This window comes from Pinus tabuliformis, chromosome 4_2 (assembly GCF_031772625.1).
Source record: "Pinus tabuliformis cultivar Carrire ecotype Pingquan chromosome 4_2, CPIR1, whole genome shotgun sequence".
In the NCBI taxonomy this organism is placed as follows: Eukaryota; Viridiplantae; Streptophyta; class Pinopsida; order Pinales; family Pinaceae; genus Pinus; species Pinus tabuliformis.
The window spans coordinates 880096340-880118163 of record NC_142304.1 but is presented as its reverse complement, the minus strand read 5'-3'; the positions used below and the strand labels follow the sequence as shown (position 1 = coordinate 880118163).

The 21824-nt window shown below is 40.4% G+C and overlaps 1 protein-coding gene across 1 annotated transcript in view; it reads right to left on the bottom strand.

The window, feature by feature from the left end:
- The window catches only part of LOC149172506 (uncharacterized), a 287733-nt gene that overhangs the window by 44581 nt on the left and 221328 nt on the right, over positions 1-21824 (bottom strand). Inside the window, exons 28-29 of the mRNA XM_089426345.1 lie at positions 6114-6245; positions 4754-4867 (exon numbers count right to left, since the gene is read on the bottom strand). Coding sequence (XP_089282471.1) covers positions 4754-4867; positions 6114-6245 — 246 coding nt within the window. The remainder of the gene's footprint in view (positions 1-4753; positions 4868-6113; positions 6246-21824) is intronic.

The window sequence follows — 21824 nt, the reverse complement described above, 5'->3', positions numbered from 1 at the left end:
AAATAAAAACGTTGCAGAAAATAAAATGCTGGAACTGAGAAATATAGAGCACACACACAAAAAAACTGACACCGTTATTTTTGGACAAATGTCCCCAGAAAAACCCAATGTGGGAAAACCAATGCAGCAGATGAAGGTTTTATTATTATTATGCAGCAGAGAAATTTCTGAGTACAATATGGATGCCAAACTGGCAATCCTCTGCAAGATAATCTGGCCAAAAATAAGTGAGACAATTTTTGTCTCACCCGACATTGATCCAACTCTAAATCTGGCACAAACAGGCTAATCGAAGCACCCCTGCAACAGCCTCTGTGCAAGCCAAACTCACACTGCCTGGAAGCTGCTTTGATACTGTCGTTCTACCCAACTCAGGCCCTGAGAATCACTCACTTGGCCTTCTGAAATTTCTCCCCGCCTCTAGCAACTGAATCAACCCTCTCTTCAGCTAAATCAAACTCCTCCTCTGCAGCTACCTACGCGGTCCCTGTGCAGCCTCACTAAGGAAACCTCGACCCTCCTGCTACAGACTCTCTGAAACTGGAAACTCCTCTAGAATTACTATCTCTGCTCCCTCTTTGTCTCTACATCCCTTATGGCTCGAACTTCTCTCCCTTGCTCGATTTCTGCAACTGGGTAGCTCGATCTGCCAAGGAATTCGCTCTATTGGTGTGTCTATCTCCAACCCCATCGACCTCCTCTTATAATCTCTCATTAGCTCACCAATGGCCATGATTGAATCTCTATCAATGGCTAAGATCATGTCTGAGTCAATCCATGTGGGTTTCTAGAGAAATCTCACCTTTCTCAATTAATTCCTGTTAATTTATCATTTTTCCTAAGTTACACTTGGGAAATATTTAATTATTGATTAATTAACTTAATTGAGACATCTCCAAGTGTTTTCTCTTGAAACTTTTTATGGGTTCTAGAGATCTAGTGTTCCTTAGCCTCTCTGACCAAAGTCAAGACTAGAACAAATGTCTGATTCTACAAAACTAATACTACCTCTTAGCAAGGAAGGTGTTCTCTCTCACTCTGTCTCCACAACATCCTCCATATACAATGTTGATGTTTGACAATTGTGACAACCTGTCAGTGTCCACCAAGCCATTGCGCAACTTTAATTCATGTGCCACTCTGAGTTAAACCATAATGCATCTGCACTGCTACTAACACTGCACTGTACAGCGTGTATTGTTGCCAACTCTGTTTTGCGTTGCACCGAATCTCATGTTGTTGTTGCTGCAACTATTGCAACTGAGAACTCTGAATCAACTGTGTCTCTACACTAGGTCTGCATCTGTCTCTTGAGTTGTTCACTGCTACTAGGATCTGCACTATCCATTGAATAATTGTCTGCGTTGCAACTGCTTTGCACCCCTCAGCATCTAACTAGAACTAGTACTGCAACTATCCCTCAATATCTCTCTGCGCCAACTGACACCAATCCATCTGCTATTGAAAATTGTAGGCCCCTGTAGAAAGGGTATTGATCCAAGTGGAAACACCTATCTGACGCAGTCCTCCTTGGACCCTACCCAAATCTCCATAACTCTGGGGACTAAATACCAATGTCAGCCCACTTCTCTCCGGGAGGTATGGATGCATACATCGTGAATTCATCCTCCAATCTGGAAGACAAATTGTCGATCTCCGCCAACGCTGCTACCTACTTTTGCTTCTCCTTCTTGTCCTTCTTCCTCTTCGGACATTGGGTAGTGTAGTGACCAAACTCACCACACCTGAAGCCTTATGAGCCTTGTCCCTGACTGGGACCTTTCTTTGTCTTCCCCTTTGATGCAAGGGCTATGTTCTCCTCTTCCTTCACACCCTTCGGTTCTTTGCTACTGTTGCCAGTTGCCACTGATATTGCTCTTTACAAAAGCAAGCCTCATCTACTCCTACGTAAAATATGCCCACAATCGATCCCAACTTGGTAGGTTGTCTCATCCAGTCATGCCTTGGACAAAAGTGGCCCATTCCAAGGTGAAACCATTAAGAGATGTACACACCAGCTCACTCTCTTGAGGTGCTTCTCCAACTACGACAAGCTTGTCTTGAATATTCTGAATCCTAGTGAGATAAGGAGTAACTCCTTCACTCTTATTCATCCTGGTGAGCCTCAACTTCTCCTTCAAGAACATCTTCATGTTCTCTGAAGGATTCTAGAAAAGCATGGCAACTGCATGAGCATCCCACATTTCTTTAGCCATATTCTTGGCCGCTAAGTGTGAGACTATATGACCTCAAACGCCATCAAGGATCAACTGCTTTCCCTTAGCCATCTCCTTAATATAGTTCTCTAGTTGTTGTGGGTCTATTGGTACGGCTACAACTCTCTCTGCATATGTCTTCAGACCATGCTCATCTAGCAGGAAAGACATTCTAGCTTTCCAGATACAATAATTTGAGGCTGCATCGAGAGACAAGGCTTCTAAGCTTAGTTCCAAGGCATCTCTTCCAAGCTCCACCTCATGGAGGCCATTATCAAACCCATGATCCTCTATGGTTTTGATATTTGGGGACCCAGTTTACTATAATCAAATTGGGCCACGATGGAGAGAGTCCAAACCCTACTTCTTCGAGGTATCATCCATTTTAAATGCACAGTTCTAGAGCTCGTTATTCAGGCAGAGTTCGAGGTCCACCCGTTTCACCTTGAGGTCCTTTTTCACTTGGTCACTTTCCTCCATAAAGTCAAGGATTACAAAGACTCAGCTACTAGGAGAGAGAGATACACCTATCCTACACTTTGCTCTACAGATGTAGTCACTTCGAATACCCCCTCAAGTTGTGCTCGTGGATGGTTCGTAGAGGCATCCAAGCTCCTTCAATAGATGGCCATCTCCCCAGAGCACCTTCCTCCATTTAGCTACTCCCTTGACGAACCAGCATATCTCTTACTATCTCGGTAGAAATTGAATAAGGACATCATAGAGAATATCTACAAATTATACATTCAAGTCACTTGGACATCCCCCTTGGTCAGCATTGGCCCAAAGATGTCCTTCGACCTAGAGCATTTTTTGGAGATGCAAGATGGTCTCATGGTTTGCCCCCCTTATACTCATAAGCACTAGATGCATTGTTGGAATTGGGTCTTGTCGGCTTCATGTGGAAACATTCCTACATATCCCACCTCACTCAAGGATGATTCAAGTGATCACATCATACTTTTAGGTCAATCCAGTTGATCTGAGAAACAAACGACGAGAGCAATGAGACCTTGGATCTCCCGTCAACCCCCATCCCCTTTGGTACGCCAACCAGGACCCTCGAGATCGTTGTGGAGGTATTGAACAACACATCAGTTCACTCACACCAAGAGCATTAAAGGGTTTACTACTAGACGGTTCCAAAACAACATCCCCCTCCCCAAACGGGTTCCTCCCCAACCTCAATAGGGCAGTCAACTACTTGTCCAAACCTTCTTTTCTTTGGCATCAGATGTTAATAGTATCCCTCACTCCTACATCCCCCTACAAGATCATGCAGCCACACTCTTCGTTTGATCCAGCAGTCTTTAGTAGTGAACGAGTGCCAAATTCACCTCACTCATCATCGGCTATCAGACTCGGGCATTCTTGGCATCATTGACCTCTAGCCATGGACTTATTCACTTAGCCTTCTACATGATCCATTTATATACATGTTTGTGAGCCTGTCCTATTATTGTATCCCTTTTTTTTACTTCATTTTATCCTACATTTAGCTTTGGCATTTTCTAGGAGTTGCATTTGTACTCCCACATTGTACTCCTACTAGTTGTATACTTCAATCCCATTGGCCTTTTTATGGTCATTCGTTGGAAAATAATAAAATTATCTTATCTTATCTTAACTTATTAAAAATATTCAGGGGCAACATTTTGTCCCTTGGAAGGAGAACATCTAGGATTTGTTACTCACACACTCTCCTTGGCATGGTAAGTGCTTACTATCTTGTTTTTCTTAAATCTATGCTCCATGACAAGGGTTGTGGTATTCTTTTCCATTCCATCATTAATCATCGAAGTAAAGGCAAAGTTATACGAAGTGGCAGAGTGTGATACTAATGATGAGTATCCCAATATAAGAAACAGTGGAACATTGCCTATCATTTATGTTTGTCATTTGAATGGTCTTGCTCATTTATTCATGATGTTTTCTTTCAATGTTTCAGTGTAGTGTGTTATTTATAAAACAGTGCACACACACTGTTTCCAAATTTTTTAGAGTCACATTTCCTGCACATTTCCAGGTACCTATTTCCTCCTATTATGCAACTTAGCTCTGAGCTCATTGCAGTATTTGCTGCACAAAGGTAGATATGACCTTTGATTTTTTTATCTATATAAAAGAGTCACATACATCAATTTGGCATCTAGCTAGGTCATGACCTTAAAATAAGATTGCTATTATATTGTTTGTAGAAATTACCGTGAATGTCCTCTGTATAGCAAATACAATTAAGACTTGCTAGCCTCTGAAAGATGTTATTCATGCTTAACTAGTTAAAATTTGATACACAATGATTGCACTCTTTTGTGCCATAAACATCAAAAGCAATTAATATATACACACAAACAATAACATGATTTTCAGATAATATTAACAAAATGTAACAATTGAATTACACAACAGGACAGTCTATATATTGTGCTCTACTACATAATGCAAACCCCATAACAACTCTACAGTGCAAATGATACAAATCCATATTAAAGACGTAGACATATCATCCTAAGAAGAATTTGTATTAAGCGATATACCTCCTGAATGAACCTGTACAGAAAAACAATCCGTACAGCTGAAAGTCTGGCAATGAGACTGTAATCATGGCCTTCAAAATCATCATCATCTACACTGAAAGACTGAAACTTCCACTGCAAACATGATACAACAGTGTCAGCCTAGTTTTAGCGATAAAATTAAAACTAATTCATTTAATAACAAGGTCAACAGATTCTATCATAATAGAGTATGACTTAATCGTACATGGAATCTACTCTTTAACAAAAAAGGCAAATGATAAATAATAAATGAAAGTTGGGCTGAACCAGAACAGGTGAATATGACAGTAAGAGACAAGGCAAAGAAATTGGAGAACCATGTGAAGTAGTAAGGAATTGTTTCCTTTCAATTGGAGACAAAATCTTCTTGCTAAATCCTTGGAAAAGCAATCCATCCAAAAATAAAAGTGTTTTAACATACTGTTTTGAGAAGTTCCTATGACTGGGTTGGAACATAAGTATTGGAAAATGCACTCCCCTAATCAGGATAATAGACTTACTTTATCCCTGCACACGTGATTTGGCATTTTTCTCCTATGTTCAACTGTCAATAATCAATACTTGGATAAAATAAAGGATGGATGTGACTTATCTGATAAACAATATAAGCATCCACTGATTGCTAAACAAAGTTTAGCATCTATAAGTGACTTCTAGTGGCAAGCACATATAAATTAATCAAAACCTTTTAATCTAGAGAGAAAACCATAATAAACATTATACATATATAGAAGCATTATATCATTAGCTTGAGGTAAGACAGTCAACTAACTTGCACTGCCAACCTTTTTTTTTATAATCAATGCATAAATTCTCTCACAATTAGTAATCTCTAAAAAAAATAATGAAGTTGCTTATTGTAGTTAAGAAAATGATAATTAAAATGCCTGAGACAGTTATAGTTTAATTTCGGCCAATTTATTTTGATACTAAACACATTCCAAGAAATATCATGCCTAATGACTTGGTATTTCATCAAATTCTAAATTCATATTTTCAAGAATATGTGACCCATAAATCCAACAATCACTTTATCAAGATATGTTGAAGCATTTTCCAACCCCCTTTCGATGTACCATTACTTCTATTGTTTCTGCATTTATTTAGGTGTTTGTTTACAGAGAGAGAGAAAGGGTGAGAGAAAGAACACTGCAATAGTAAATATGTTCCTTAATATTTGCCATGAATCTTCTCCAATTGTTTCTGCATTTATTTAGGTGTTTGTTTACAGAGAGAGAGAAAGGGTGAGAGAAAGAACACTGCAATAGTAAATATGTTCCTTAATATTTGCCATGAATCTTCTCCAAAGTGCTTTAAGGGATAAAGTGTGAAAAGAGACCTTTACAAGTGAATCAGAACCTGTGTCCCGTATGTCACAAAGCCAGCCCCACCAGTGATCTGGACCAAGGGACATGTCACAGATCCTGAGGTTCCCTAACATCCCCTCAATGGAAATAGAATTTGGATGAACCTGATCACATACAATATATCAAGAAACATCAATTCAAGTTAGCCTATGTCGAGAACCAATACTACTTCAAATAAATGAGACTAACATATATAGTCCAATATTTGATAACTTTCATGAAAATTCAACTATAATTAATCTAAGGTGTTATTATATAAAATTTCCCTAATATATGACAGGATTCATATGTGCAACAAATAACAATTTGAAAATCTATAACACAATCTTCTCTCCTTCTAGACCATAATTTTCACTCTCTTTTCTTGAGTTTGCAGGGGGATTTTGTTGGACAGAGGTGAAGTATATTGCTGCTATAATTTATATTTCCAATAAAGTTCTATGAAATAAATCTGGGAACCTCAACTAAAAGAACCAAACTGGTAAGGTATAAGCATGACTCAGAAAATGCTTCACCTTCCAACTAACTTTTCAGGTTCCTTCAGTGTCTATTTTTGTGAGCTTGCCTTGTGAATTAGTTGAAGCAATACCACATGAAACCCTCAAACAAGCCCCTATGTTGAAGCAATACTAGACTAGGGTTTACCATAGGGAAAACAACTAGGGTAAAGAAATTTATGGACAAGATTGAAGTGGATGCCCACCAAAAGAAGAGATTCTGTGGCAAATACACTCCTCTTAAAGTTTAGGCTCTTCAATACCAAGAATATTCCTTGCCTATGGATTTGCACCAAGCCCTATTTAGTGAGCTTGGCCTAATTAAAGAAAGAAGAGTTTATGGCAAGGTTACTTGGGAGTGGGAGCGAAAGTGGGGAGCAGAAGCAGGGAACGACATTTGCAAAAGCTCCCAGTTGGGGAGCGAATTTTTATATAATATATATCTTTATATATTTTGATGCATATATTATGTCAAGAAAAGCATGTAGAATGATGAATTAGATATAAAAAGCATAAGAAATATAGATTGAGCCATATAACATCAATCATCTGTAGAAATTTCTGTTTTCCCACCCCGGTTTTCAGTTTCTCCTTATTTCTCCCATGTAGTCAAATGCCCATTCCCATAACCATACATTTAACAGACTGAAAAAAATAAATATTGCTGAAAACACAAATTCTGGAAATTTTTCAGAATGCTGGAAATTGCAGAATTAAAAATCAGCAATCAAAAACAACCATTAAAACACTGATATTTTTTGTCAACTTGACCCTGGAAAAACCCCCTACAACTCTTGGAGAAAACCAGTTTGAGAGCTCTTCTTTATTTCTGAAAATTGCCTTTTTACAATGAGAATTATTCAGCAAGCAAATTTACAACTTATCTCCTTTCTCGTGCCTCACAGCAATCTGGAAATTACAGCAAACATGACAGCAATAAATGTAGTACGGCCTCCATTTTGTGTGCAGAAAAATCAGCAAACTGCTCCTCGATTTTTGTGCAAAAATCTGCCTTTCACTATGTGTTGAATCAGCTGTACAAATCTGCTCAACTGCTGCCTTGGAATGTGTGCCAAGTTGTTGTCTCCTTCTCCTCCCTGCTCAGAAATCTCTCTTGCTCTCCTCCCAATCTGCTCATGAAAGAATGAATGACATTTTCCTCATTTTCCTCATTTTCCTCCTTTGATATAACTCCAAGTGACTTTTGGGTGATCCAAGTGACTTTTGGGTGATCTCTAAATCCAATGGCTGAAATAGATTTAGATCAATGGCTGAGATTAAACGCTCATTTAAATCTCACTTTCTATTTTTTAATTCACCCCACTTTAATAAAGACCCACTTAGTCATTTATTTCCAAAGTCACTTTTCCTTTCTAATTTTTCATTTACTTTATAAAAGTTACTTTAAAATTAGACTTAGTAACTTTATCACTTGAAGTCACTTTTAAATTAGATTTAACTTTATAAAATTATAAAGTCATTTTAGGAGAAAAATTAAATTCTTTTGGACACTTTTCCCTAGGCCAAAGATCAAAAGCCTAAGGGAACCACCTGTCCTCCGGTACCAAATTTCAACACTCCCTCTACCGAGGAAGGTGTTCCTCACCACACCCATCTTGTCTCTGAAGTAGACATGCTTGCCCCGTGGTAAGGCTTTGGTAAGGATATCTGCAACCTGCTCATCAGTGGAAATATACTCAAGTTTCACAGCTCCCTTCTGAACATAGTCTCTGATGAAATGATATCTGATCCCGATATGCTTTGACCTGTCATGAAATACTGGATTCTCTGTGAGTTTAATGCAACTCTGATTATCACAGTAAATCACTGAAGGTCTCAACGGCTGACCAAATAAGCCAAACAACATCTTGCGAAGCTAGATAGCCTCACAACTAGCTAGACTGGCTGCCATATACTCTGCTTCCGCTGAACTCAGTGCTACTGACTGCTGCTTCCGGCTGAACCATGACACCACTGCTGAACCCAACCCAAAACAACACCCTGAAGTGCTCTTCCTATCAGAAGCACAACCTGCCAAATCAGAATCAGTGTACCCTGCCAATCTCACTCCATCTCCCTGCCTGTAGTCCAGACCATAATCCACTGTCCCCTGCAAGTACCGCAAAATGTGTTTTGCAGCCACCCAGTGAACCTTCCTAGGCTCACACATAAACTGACTCATCGTGTTGACTGCAAAACAGATATCTGGTCTAGTGTTGACCAAATACATCAAGGAACCAATCAGCTGCCTGTACAATGTGGGATCCACCAACTCGGAATCTAAAGCATGAAGCTTCTTCCAGTTGGTGATCATCGGTGTCGACATGGGTCTACAATCCTCCATGTGGAATCTGCTAAGGATGTCCACAATATACTTCCCCTACCCCAGGAATAAACGCCCCTCCTCCTGCCACACCTCCAAGCCCAAAAAGTAATGCATCAAGCCGATGTCCTTCATCTCAAACTCCGCCGCAAGATCTCTCTCTTGCAGTGCTCTATGAGTCTCTCTGCACCTGTAATGATCAAGTCATCCACATACAGCAGCAGAATGAGAGGCTCCTCACCAATCACAATAAAGTAAATGTTCGGATCTGCCTCACTCTTTGTGAAACCCATCCCCTGCAAGTATGTATCTATCCTAGAGTACCAAGCTCTGGGAGCTTGCTTCAGGCCATAAAGGGCCTTCTTCAGTCTGCACACATGGGACTCCTTCCCATGCACCTCAAAGCCCTGTGGCTGCTCAATGTACACCTCCTCCTGTATGAAGCCATTGAGAAATGCGGTCTTCACATCCATCTGGTGAATCTTCCAACCCATCTCTGCTGCTATCGATATAATGGAGCGGATCGAAGTATATCGAGCCACGGGAGCAAAGGTCTCTTCATAATCAACTCCCTCTACCTAGGAGAACCCTCTAGCCACAAACCTCGCTTTCAATTTCTCAATGCTGCCATCTGCAGCATGCTTTACCTTGTAAAGCCATCTGGAAGTAACCACGGATTTGCCCTCAGGCCTCGGCACCACCACCCAAACATCATTCTTCATGATAGAAGAATACTCCTCCTGCATGGCCTCTCTCCAGACCTGCTGGCTAGCTGCCTCCTCATAGCTAGAAGGCTCAAAGTCAAGGATGCTGGTAACCATCGCCATATAGCTACAAAACCTCTCAGGTGGTCTACTCTCTCTGACCGGCCTCTTCGGCTCAGCAACAGATGTGGCATCTCTCAAGGTGTCCTGAAGCCACTTGGGCTTCCTCTTCCCTGAGCGCACTTCTCCCACCGGAGAATGAAACTCCTCATCATCATCATCATCAGTAGCCTGAACTCCTGACTGTCTGTCTGTTGTCCTCCTGCCTGCACCTGAACCTGTAGAAGCTGAGGTACCGTGTGAACTGTCCATCAGTGGACTCCCTAGTGAACTACTCTGTGAACTACTCTGCATGCTACCCGGAGCACCACCCCTCTGCCTCGATGAGCCACTGCTCACTGACGGACCTGACATCCTCATAGATGTACCTCTGGATCCTCCTGATCCCTGCCCACTGGATCCCTGCAACTGACTCAACTGCTGCTGAGGGTCTGGTTGATCCAGATACTCTAACTCCCGTGACCTCCTAAAGGCCCTGTGCTCCACACAATAGTCAACAAACTCTCCAAGGGTGTACTCTCCTCCATTGTCCAACCTCAAGGACTTGATCTTTCGACTTGTCTGAGTCTCCACAAGAGCTCTGAACTCCTGAAACCGCTTGAAGACCTCACTCTTGGTCTTCAAAAAATAAATCCAGGTCCTCCTGGAGTGATCATCAATGAATAAAACATAGTACTCATATCCACTCAAGGAAACATGAGACATCCGACCGCTCACATCGGAATGAATCAAATCAAGTATCCCCGTCGCTCTGCTGTCACTGCTGGGAAAACGGGATTTGGCAAATTTGCCCATCGCACAACCTCTGCAAGTATCAAAGTGATCACTACTGAAATCTGGCACACCTGTAGTGATCTCCCGCAATGTCCTCAAGGCTCCATATTACATATGTCCCATCCTGCGGTGCCAAATCTCACACAGCTCAGAACTGCTAGCTCTGTTGTCGGTACTACTGCTCAATGCCAAAAGGGGCTGAAATGCAAACTTGTACACCTTTGTATGGCGTACACCTATCACTCCAGCTGAATCAGCTGGAGTGCCCCTGGGATACATCAACACCTATCCTCCCCTGAACAGTACCTCATATCCTCTGTCCTCCAAAGCTGAGACGGATATGAAGTTCTTCCTCATCCCTGGCACATAAAGAACCTCTGACACCTTCAAGGGAGGTTTGGACTCCCTCTGAAATGTCACTGTCCCCACCCCGACTGCTCTAACAACTCTGTCATCACCGAGTACTACCTCAATATCAGTGCCACTCTCTGAAAGCTCTGAGAAGTACTCCCGGACTCTTGTCATGTGACGTGAAACCCCACTGTCCACATACCACATACCTGTAGATGCTCCGCTAATCGAGGGAAAAGCATGCTCCCTCTGAACCTGTGTGGCAGGTGATCCTGCACTAGAGGACTCACACGTAGTGAACGCAAACTCTCGGTCAAAACAACCAGCAAAGTCCTCAATCTCTGCTGAAGCTGCCACGTCCTGGTTCTTCCCCTTCTTCTTCTTTTCCGGACACACAACTGCATAGTGTCCCATCTTTTGACAATTCCAACACTTCACTTTGGAATAGTCCTTCTGTGTGTTCCCCTGTTTACCTTTACCTTTGCCTTTGCCTCCACCACCGCTTGTGGAAGCCTGCTTCTTCCCTTTGCCTTTCTTGCCTCCCGCCACCAGTGCTACATCCTCATCCTGCTCAACTGGCTTGGCTGCCCCAAGTTGTCCTTTCCTGATCTCTGTCTGAATACAATCATCCCAAAACCTCTCCCATGTGGGAAGGGTCTCACGTGCACAAACCCCATCAGCAAAGTTCAACCATGAATGGGGGAGGCCATTCACTGCAATACGCACCAACTCAGTGGATGGAATGGCCTCTCCAATCGTTGCCAACTCATCTCTCAAATTGGTAATCTTTGTGAGATATCTAGCTGCACTATCATACCCCATCTTAATGTTCTTCAGCTTCTCCTTCAGGACCATCTTCCGGTTCTCATTGGTACTCTGGTAGAGATTGGACAATGTTGTCCACATCTCATGGGCATTGCTCTTTCCTCTCACATGAGGAATGCAATGATCTTTGATTCCATCTAGAATCAGCCTTTTACCCTTATTGTTCTTTTTTTTATACTCAGCCAACTGAGTAACATCAATGGGCACAACAACAGGGTTCTGTGCGGTATGCACCATGATATCCCAGACTTCTGCCTCCTCAAAGATACTCTGCATTTTCTCCTTCCAAACGCTGTAATTTATATGCCCATCCAACCTATCCTCCACCCTCAATCCCAATGACATCCTGCTGTCCTAAAACTGAAAAATAGCACTGCTGTAGTAAAGATAAAACTGTTGTTTATGAAAAAGTCAGCTTGCTGGAATTTTCTGAGTGAAAAATCAGCAGCTGTATTTTTTTCATTTTGCTGTCCCAAACTGCCCTTCAGCACTCAAGCTCTGATATCATGTAGAAATTTCTGGTTTTCCACCCCGGTTTTCAGTTTCTCCTTATTTCTCCCATGTAGTTAAATGCCCATTCCCATAACCATACATTTAACAGACTTAAAAAAAAAAAAATATTGCTAAAAACACAAATTCTGGAAATTTTTCAGAATGCTGGAAATTGCAGAATTAAAAACTAGCAATCAAAAACAGTCATTAAAACACATTAAAACACTGATATTTTTGGTCAACTTGACCCTGGAAAAACCCCCTACAACTCTTGGGGAAAACCAGTTTGAGAGTTCTTCTTTATTTCTGAAAATTGCCTTTTTACAGTGAGAATTATTCAGCAAAAAATCAGCAAGCAAATTTACAACTTATCTCCTTTCCCGTGCCTCACAGCAATCTGGAAATTACAGCAAACAGGACAGCAATAAATGTTGTACGGCCTCCGTTTTGTGTGCAGAAAAATCAGCAAACTGCTCCTCGATTTTTGTGCAAAAATCTGCCTTTCACTATGTGTTAAATCAGCTGTACAAATCTGCTCAACTACTGCCTTGGAATGTGTGCCAAGCTATTGTCTCCTTCTCCTCCCTGCTCAGAAATCTCTCTTGCTCTCCTTCTCCCAATCTGCTCATGAAAGAATGAATGACCTTTTCCTCCTTTTCCTCCTTTAATATAACTCCAAGTGACTTTTGGGTGATCCAAGTGACTTTTGGGTGATCTCTAAATCCAATGGCTGAAATAGATTTAGATCAATGACTGAGATTAAATGCTCATTTAAATCTCACTTTCTATTTTTTAATTCACCCCACTTTAATAAAGACCCACTTAGTCATTTATTTCCAAAGTCACTTTTCCTTTCTAATTTTTCATTTACTTTATAAAAGTTACTTTAAAATTAGACTTAGTAACTTTATCACTTAAAGTCATTTTTAAATTAGATTTAACTTTATAAAATTATAAAGTCACTTTAGGAGAAAAATTAAATTCTTTTGGACACTTTTCCCTAGGCCAAAGATCAAAGCCTAAGGGAACCACCTGTCCTCCGGTACCAAATTTCAACACTCCCTCTACCGAGGAAGGTGTTCCTCACCACACCCATCTTGTCTCTGAAGTAGACATGCTTGCCCCGTGGTAAGGCTTTGGTAAGGATATCTACAACCTGCTCATCAGTGGAAATATACTCAAGTTTCACAGCTCCCTTCTGAACATAGTCTCTGATGAAATGATATTTGATCCCGATATGCTTTGACCTGTCATGAAATACTGGATTCTCCGTGAGTTTAATGCAACTCTGATTATCACAGTAAATCATTGAAGGTTTCAACGGCTGACCAAATAAGCCAAACAACATCTTGCGAAGCCAGATAGCCTCACAACTAGCCTAATCTTCATCAACCACATCCACAAGTTAGTAACATACAACATATCGAGTCTCATGATTCATTAATCTTAACATTTCAAGCTTTCAAAATTCAATACATAACATTTATCATCATTGATCACCAAAATTATATAAAAATTCTAACATGAAATGAAATGTTATAAAATGAAATGAAATGAAACAACTTTCAGCTTTCACTAAGCATCATATTCATAATTCACTACCAATGAGTTATAATTGCCAACTTCAAACTTCAAACTTAAATTGCCATATATTGTATATGAAAAATATCATAATAAATATGAAAGAGTCAACAGTTCTAAATTCTACTAGAAACTAGAAAAGACAAGTAAATCTATTATATATTGCTAATGCTTGGGCCTCTTTCCGCCACGAGAAATGTCTAATTTTTTAGTCTTGTTCGAAAATGAGGATCTTTGTCATTAATATCACCCTCTAAGCATTAATATCCAATGGTATCTTTGTCATTACCTCTGTATAAGGATCTTTGTCATTAATGTCACCCTCCAAGCACTAACATAAGATAGAAAAAACATAGCATGTCAAGTCAAGATTTTGTTTGAATGATCGGTACATTTTTAGGAGGGTCATGATAGAGGAGTTCGACAACCAATGTCACTAACATCAAGGTACATAGAGGGATTGGTGCTCTGGATTAAATATGAGTTCCATACCCTAATACATGACAAAATCCAATGGAAACATTGCAATCCCCCCAATCCTGAAATCCTGAAAAACTAATAAGTCTGTTGTATTTTGAATGAGATCTAAAATTCTACTTTCTCCATATGAAATCCAATGAGATCGGAACCACTCTCAAACATCCTGAGTCATTTCATGGTAATGTTAAAAATTTAAGTAAAAGGATGGAAATGAAGATTAAGCAGAATGTCACTTTAACTTTAAGAATTTAACATTACCATGAATCGCATATCAAAACTAGGGCCATAGGCTTGATCATTAAGCTGCCCCACTCAAAAATTATTTTCATTGAAAGAAATTGCTTTTGGAATGTTTTTGCAAAAAAAGGCTAAGGAGCGAAAAATTTGCTCCCGAGGTCGCTCCTGAAATTCACTCCCCGCTAGACCACGCTCCTGGGGCTGCTCCCAAAGGGAGTGCGCTCTAGGAATGGGTTCGAGGGGGGGAGCCATTCCCCTGCAACCCTGGTTTATGGATAAGAGATGTGTTTGATCACCAACAAAATGGACCACACCTTCTTCCTTGGGAGTATGGAGTCTATGATTTCATATGATAGCCAAAAAGTCTCTAAAAAGGCCGAAATCTTGATGTCATAGCACCAAAACTCAAGCAATTATCTATGCAATGGATAATGGAATTTTCATTGGAGAGCTAGTAAAAGGTCACCACTAGGGTATTTATTTACATGGTATTCATGAGTAATAGATGCAATAGTCACATCTAGATAACATTCAATAAATTTTCAACAAATTAGGGCATAATAGAAAACCCTAGATTCAACATATTCCATACATTAGACATATAAAAAATAGATATTCAGCAACATGTACACTTACAAGATAACATGCAAAGAGAATCCATCCATTTGATCCAAAGAATAGCTCCAAAGATACACAAATCGGCTCCAAATGTCAAAATGCATTCATAGATCTAAATTCTCCATAAGAAAGAGAGTTGAATTAGCTCAAGAGGTTGAATTACAGAAGTTGTGATGATCATTTGCTACAATGTATCTCTCCTCTACTTATATGACAAGTTTGAATGCCTAGTTTAGCCTACTGACCCTAAAATAATAAAATAATGCGTCAATCACAAGTTAGGTCATAGGCCGACCTAATAGCAAATAATAAAAATCAACTGTTGCCCACACGTGTGAACTGTAGGAGAGAAATTGATGACATCATCCATGTGTGAGCCCTTCTAGGGCTAGTGTTGAGGCTTCTTGCTGCCAAAATGTGAGTAGCAGCCTTCTAAAATCACCTCCTAAGGGTTGGTCCTTAGATCTCTATCAATGTTCCTTTGTGGACCCCAATTTTCATCTTGGGACACAAAAGTGGTCGGAAGGTCACCATGTGGTCAAAACGCCTATCTCTACTCCAACATTAGGGGCTTTCAAGGTGGCGCTATCCCTCCCATGTCTCGAGGTGTGAGACCATCCTCCTCTGGGCCTGGATAAAATACCATCCCTCTAATAGTACTAAGTCGACTGAGGGCATGTTGGGCCTGGATAAAATACCATCCCTCTAATAGTACTAAGTCGACTGAGGGCATGTTGGGTCTAGGTGCACAATCACATAAAAGTCATCAATGTAGGGCAAAGTGTTAGAACCTTGTGGGTGTTGGAGGTGCCCATGGTTATGTATGATGCTTTGTTGTTGCTTAGAGTCCCATAGCTCTCAACGCCTCAACCATGGGTGTCAATATGCTCTTCTAGAAGACTTGGGCCCCAATTATGTTTCCCAAGCCATGGTTGTTGAACCCCCTGACAATTACACACAATATCCAATGCTAGCAACTACATCATTAGGTACATTTAATCATTTCTGCAGCTATGTGGACCAATCTTGAATGTAATGGGCAATTTGACATTCCAATTGTTGAAATTTGGTAGCTCAGAAGGTATTTCCAAGTGGGAAAGCCTTTGGGGGCTTTGTGGGCAAGTCACCCAAAGTTTGGGGTTTAGACCCAAAGGAATGGGCTTGGAACCCAAGACAGTGAATTTTATATTCAAGTTTAATGTTGAGTGGTGAAGTGGGGCCTCTTGAAGGAAAAGAGGGCTCCCAAGAAACCTAAAGGAAAAGTATTTATTGAAGGCCAAAGAATAGGCTAAGACATTATCACAAGTGGAGAAGGACAATCATCTTGTGGAGTGGAGGAGGCTAAAGTGACCTAGTCGCAGACAAGGAAGGAAGTTGCAATCTGAGCTAGAGATGTCAAAAAAGGTAGTCACAGTTTGAGCTAGAGAGGGCGAGGAAGGTGTGAAATTTTAGTATTGTTGCAGTGATTGGTTATTATTCACCTATTTGAAATAGATTATTTGTCTTTGTCAAATTATATGTGACAAATAGTGAATAAAACAATACTACAACTTCGTGAAAATTAAATCACAGGGACTGAGAAAATATTGTGCACGCAAAATAATAGACACTAATATTTTTGGAAACATGTCCTTAGAAAAACCCCAATGTGCGAAAAACAAGTTTTGTAGATGAGTGGTTTTATTATTCTTCAACAATTCTGTAATTGAAATTACATACACTGTTTGTCGTAAATTAGAAAAACCTCCTACAAATTATTTTCTTCACTTATGATAAATGGTCTAACCTCCTGGAAGCAGTTTAGCCTCTCAAAACCAATTTGACCCTCCTTTGGAACATTGAATCGATCCACACGTGTGGTCGTGGCAGAATAATTCAACCTCTCTGGCAACTCGCACTTCCTAATAGAATATCACGGCCTCCACTGTGTATCACAGCCTCCACTTGGATCTGTGTATCTACCCTCATAAACACCCTCAAGAGCTTCTCTTTTCCACCATACTGCATGCCCAGTCTACATCAGTATAGCCCACGAACCTGATATCATCACCTAGAGCACATCTAATCCCATACTCAATTATACCACGCAAATACTGCAGCACATGCTTTTTCGTTATCTAATGCACTCTCTTCAGTTTCACCATGAACTAATTGAGAGAGTTTACTGAACATCATATATCTGGCCTGGCATTGACCAAATACATGAGAGGGTCAATCAACAGCCTGTATAAGGTGGGGTCCACATCTTATCCCAAGATGCATATACCTTCCACCAATTTGTAATCATGGGTGTAGACATGGCTCTACAATCTTCCATCCCAAACCTCCTCATGATTTCAGTGCAATATTTTCCTTGTCCAAGGAAAATCCCTTCGTTTATCTGCCACACCTCCATGTCTAGAAAGTGGTGCACAACCCCAAATCCTTCATCTCGACCTTTGTTACAAGGTCCCTTTTGCACTCCTCTATGAGCCCCAATGAACTTGTTAAAAACAAGTTGTCCACATACAGAACAAGAATGAGAACCTCACCCCCAACCACCAAGTAGTAGAGGTTTGCATCTACCTAACTCTTGATAAAGCCCATTCCCTACAAGATACCATGCCCTGGGAGCCTGCTTGAGCCCGTATAAAGTTCTCTTCAACCTGAACACGGGTCTCTTTGTTGTGTGCTACAAAGCCCTCTGGTTGTTCCATGTATACCTCCTCTTCCAAATCACCATTAAGGAACATCATCTTGACATCCATCTAATGGATTTTCCATCTCATCTATGCTACAAGTGAGATCACGGTTCGTATAGAAGTATACATGGCCACAGAAGTGAATGTCTCCTCATAGTCTATCCCCTCCTTTTGAGACAACCCCTTGGCCACAAACCTTGCCTTGTATTTCTCGATGTTTCCATTTGCACTGTGCTTGATCTTAAATATCCAACGTGATCCAACCACTGCCCTATCTGTCAGTCTAGGCACAACCTCCCACACATTGTTCTGCATGATTGAGGTATATTCCTCAACCATCACATCTCGCCACACTGGTTGTTGTGTGGCCTATTGATAGTTCGAAGACTCGCTCTCTACTAACCGACTGAACAATGCCATGCAGCGAGTGTACCTCTATGGTTGTCTCCACTGTCTACAACCCATCCTAGGAGCTCCTACAAACAGATCCGAACGCTCCCACGTGAACCGGATGAGGGTATCTAGGGTCAAACATAAGAAAACCTGCGTCAAGCCCTAGATGCTCTCATAAGGATGGTGTGCGAGCGTCTATGGCATCCCGGAGGCTCCCAGGACCACTATGTGCGAGTGTCCGGGGACTAATACAACTCGATCTAAGCCTCAAGCCTTGGACCCTCCCATAACTCACTTTGCCAACGTCCAAGGCTCCCTGGATGCTCCCATAAGCCTGTGTGCCAGCGTATAGGGACTAAAATGCCCAGTTCAGAGTCAGCGTCCGGGGATCAGAAAACCCTAAGTCAGAGCGAACCTTACACCTGTGATTTCGCACTGTTGTGCAAACTCCTTTCGTCGAACCTGTGCGAACCAAGACAAAAAGAGAAGAGAAGATGGCTTGATCAATGTTTCCAAATGAGCTTGAGGTCTCTTCTATTTATAGGCTAACACGAGGGTCTACTTGGGGTTAAGGCCGACCTAAGCAATTACCCATGTGGTTAGGGCCGACCCATTCCATAATACATGTATGAATAAAATAATTCTAAACTCAACTTCTACTTGACCAAATTGGGTGATCTTTAGGTCGATTTTGGTCCTCTCGAAAAGAGGAATCTAATGGAAATATCATCTCGATCATTTGAGTTGTCCAAGGTGGAATTTGACCGCAGTTGCAAAAATCAACATCTAGTTTATCTCCAACAACTGCTAACTCATCATTGACATGTTGAAACCTAGTGAGGTAACTTGTAACGTCTTCCCCCCTTCTTCACCCAGGTGTTCCTCATCTTTTCCCTGAGATGTTGATTTTTAATGTACCTTGGACAAGTGGTTTCCCATGGGTTAGTCTCTACCTAGGGAAAAGTGTCCCAAATAATTATTTTCCTAAGTGTGACTTTATAAAGTGAAAGTGACTTTATAAGTGGTAAAGTCAATGTTAAATTATAAAGTGAAAAGTGACTTTAGACATAAAGTACGATGTGGGTACTTTATTTAATGGGTGAGTTAAAAAATAGAAAGTGAGAATTAAATGCAGATTTATTCTCATCCCTTGATCTAAATGAATCTGAGCCATTAGATCTTAGGGTTGCCCAAAAGTCATTTAGGGAAACAAAAGGGGCAAAAGAAAAGAGAGATTGCATTCATTCTTCATGAGCAAATTGGGGAAAGGAGGTTGAGAGCTGGAGAAAAGTTTTGAAGGAGAAATTTGTTGCAGCAAGCTAAAGGAGTGATCTCTGGCAAATTTGGGCACGAAAATCGAGGCATAGAAGATAGTATAAGGTACAATACGAATATCATTTAATTTTGTGAGTTGCACGCCATTCGAGAGGTTTTTGAGAAAAAAAAATAGAAAAAATCTGTATAGTACAGTTCATACAATCAGTATTCGACAGTACATATTTTCAACTTCAAGTGGGCACAAAAATTGAGACAAAGTGGGCACGGTTTTCAAGGAGTTTTGGGCTGAAGAGACAAGTTGTAATTTGTTCTTTTGTTTTGTCTGCAAATGTATTTTTCCTAAACTTGAAAGATAAATAAATTTGAAGAGCTCTCTAACAGGTTTTCCCCAGAGAAGATAGAATGGGTTTTGCCTGGTTCTAAGTTGACCAAAAATCTGTGTGTATTTTTATGTGTATTGTTGGTTTGTTTATGTCCATATTTATTTTCAACGTGTGTTGATCGTCCCATGTGTTTTAATCTAAAAATTTCATTTCCAAAATTCCATATGTTGAATGTATGTTTATGGAAAAGGGTATTTAACTGAATGGGAGCAATAAGGTGAAATTAAAACCGGGTTGGGATTGCAGGAAACTTTTTAGTCATCAAATTTCAACATGAGAACCAGCTTCTTGTTTGTGGTAGCATTCTAGTACATATTCATATTGTGTCCCACATCTTCTTCGTTGTGTCTAGCTCTGCAATATGTGGAACTATATGGTCCTTAACATCGTCAAGGATTAACCTCCTCACTTTGGCATCTTCCTTCTTAATCCCTACAAGTTGTGTTGGATCTATAGGTACAACTATCACACTGGTCACATACTCCTTGAGACCATTTTCTTCCAACAATAAAGAAATTTTGGCTTTCCAGATACCAAAATTAGAGGCTCCATCCAATTTGTCCTAATCTCTCAATCCTGTTGAGGCCATTTCTAAAGAACCCTTGGAAATATAGAGAAACCCAAATAAATTTGAGGAATTCGAACTGGGTTTTATAAACCCTCAATTTTCTCTTCATGTGCCTGCATAGAGCCTCTTCTTCCCTCAAATCTACTCTGAAACCATGTGAAATTTTAATATTGCTCCAATTATTGGTTATATTAACCTATCTGAAATAGATTGTCTTTTGCAAATTATATGCGGAAAATACTGAATAAAACACTATTGCAACTTCATGAAAATTAAATCACAGGAACTAAGAAAATATTGCACACAAAAAATAATAGACACTGATATTTTTGGATGAATGTCCATGGAAAAAACACAACGTGGGGAAAACAGATTTTGCATGAGTATTTTTATTATTCTTCAACAATTATATAATTGAAACTACATACATTGTTTGTCGTAAATTAGCAAAACTCTGGCAAATTATTTTCTTCACTTTTGCTAGATGATCTAACCTCATGGAAGCAATTCGACCTCTCAAAACCCATTTGGCCCTCCTCTGGAACCCCAAATCGATCCACACGTGTGGACCTGGCAGAATAATTCGGCCTATCTAGCAACTCGCGCTTCCTAGCAAAATATCATGGCCTCCACAAAAAAAATCAAACTCTACCAGCAAAATCGAATTCCCTCTTGTAAATCGGCCTTCTCTAGGAATTTCATTCTTGCTCCAACAATTCAACCTCTTCAATCAACTCGCACCACTGTTGGGAAACTTGGCCTCTGCAGATAAAATCAATATCCCTCTATCACTGAGAAACTAAAATCACCGTGAAGAAATCTCTCTCCGACAAATCGATCTTCAATCGCCGTTAATATCAACTATTGGTGTCCTCGCACTATCATTGCACCTTTGCTCTCACTGCAAATCATTGTTCTCCAAAAGCCCCATCAATCTCCTCTTATAATCTCTCATTAAGCAATCAAAGGCTACGATCTAATCTCAATTGATTGCTAAAATCATCTTGGCTTCTAAAAATGACTTTTCTAGACGTCACTAGAGAGAAGCTGATTTATCTCGATTAATCCTGATTAATTAACCACCTTTCCTAGTTAGACTTAGGAAATAATTAAATTGGCTAATTAAGACAATTTTCCATAGAAACTTTTTCTAGGTATTGGAGATAATTATTCAATTTGTGTATCTAGCCTCATAATCACCACTTGCCACTAGAACACTTGTTTGAGCTACACAAACTAACAAAAGGTTGTCGCAGTCATATAGGAGGGTTGATCTGTGTTTGGAATAGGGCGCAACCACAAGGAGGTTGGTTGTAGCCACAAGGAGACTACTCGCATTTGGAAAGGTTTGTCTAGAGGGGGGCAAGACAAGGTTTGG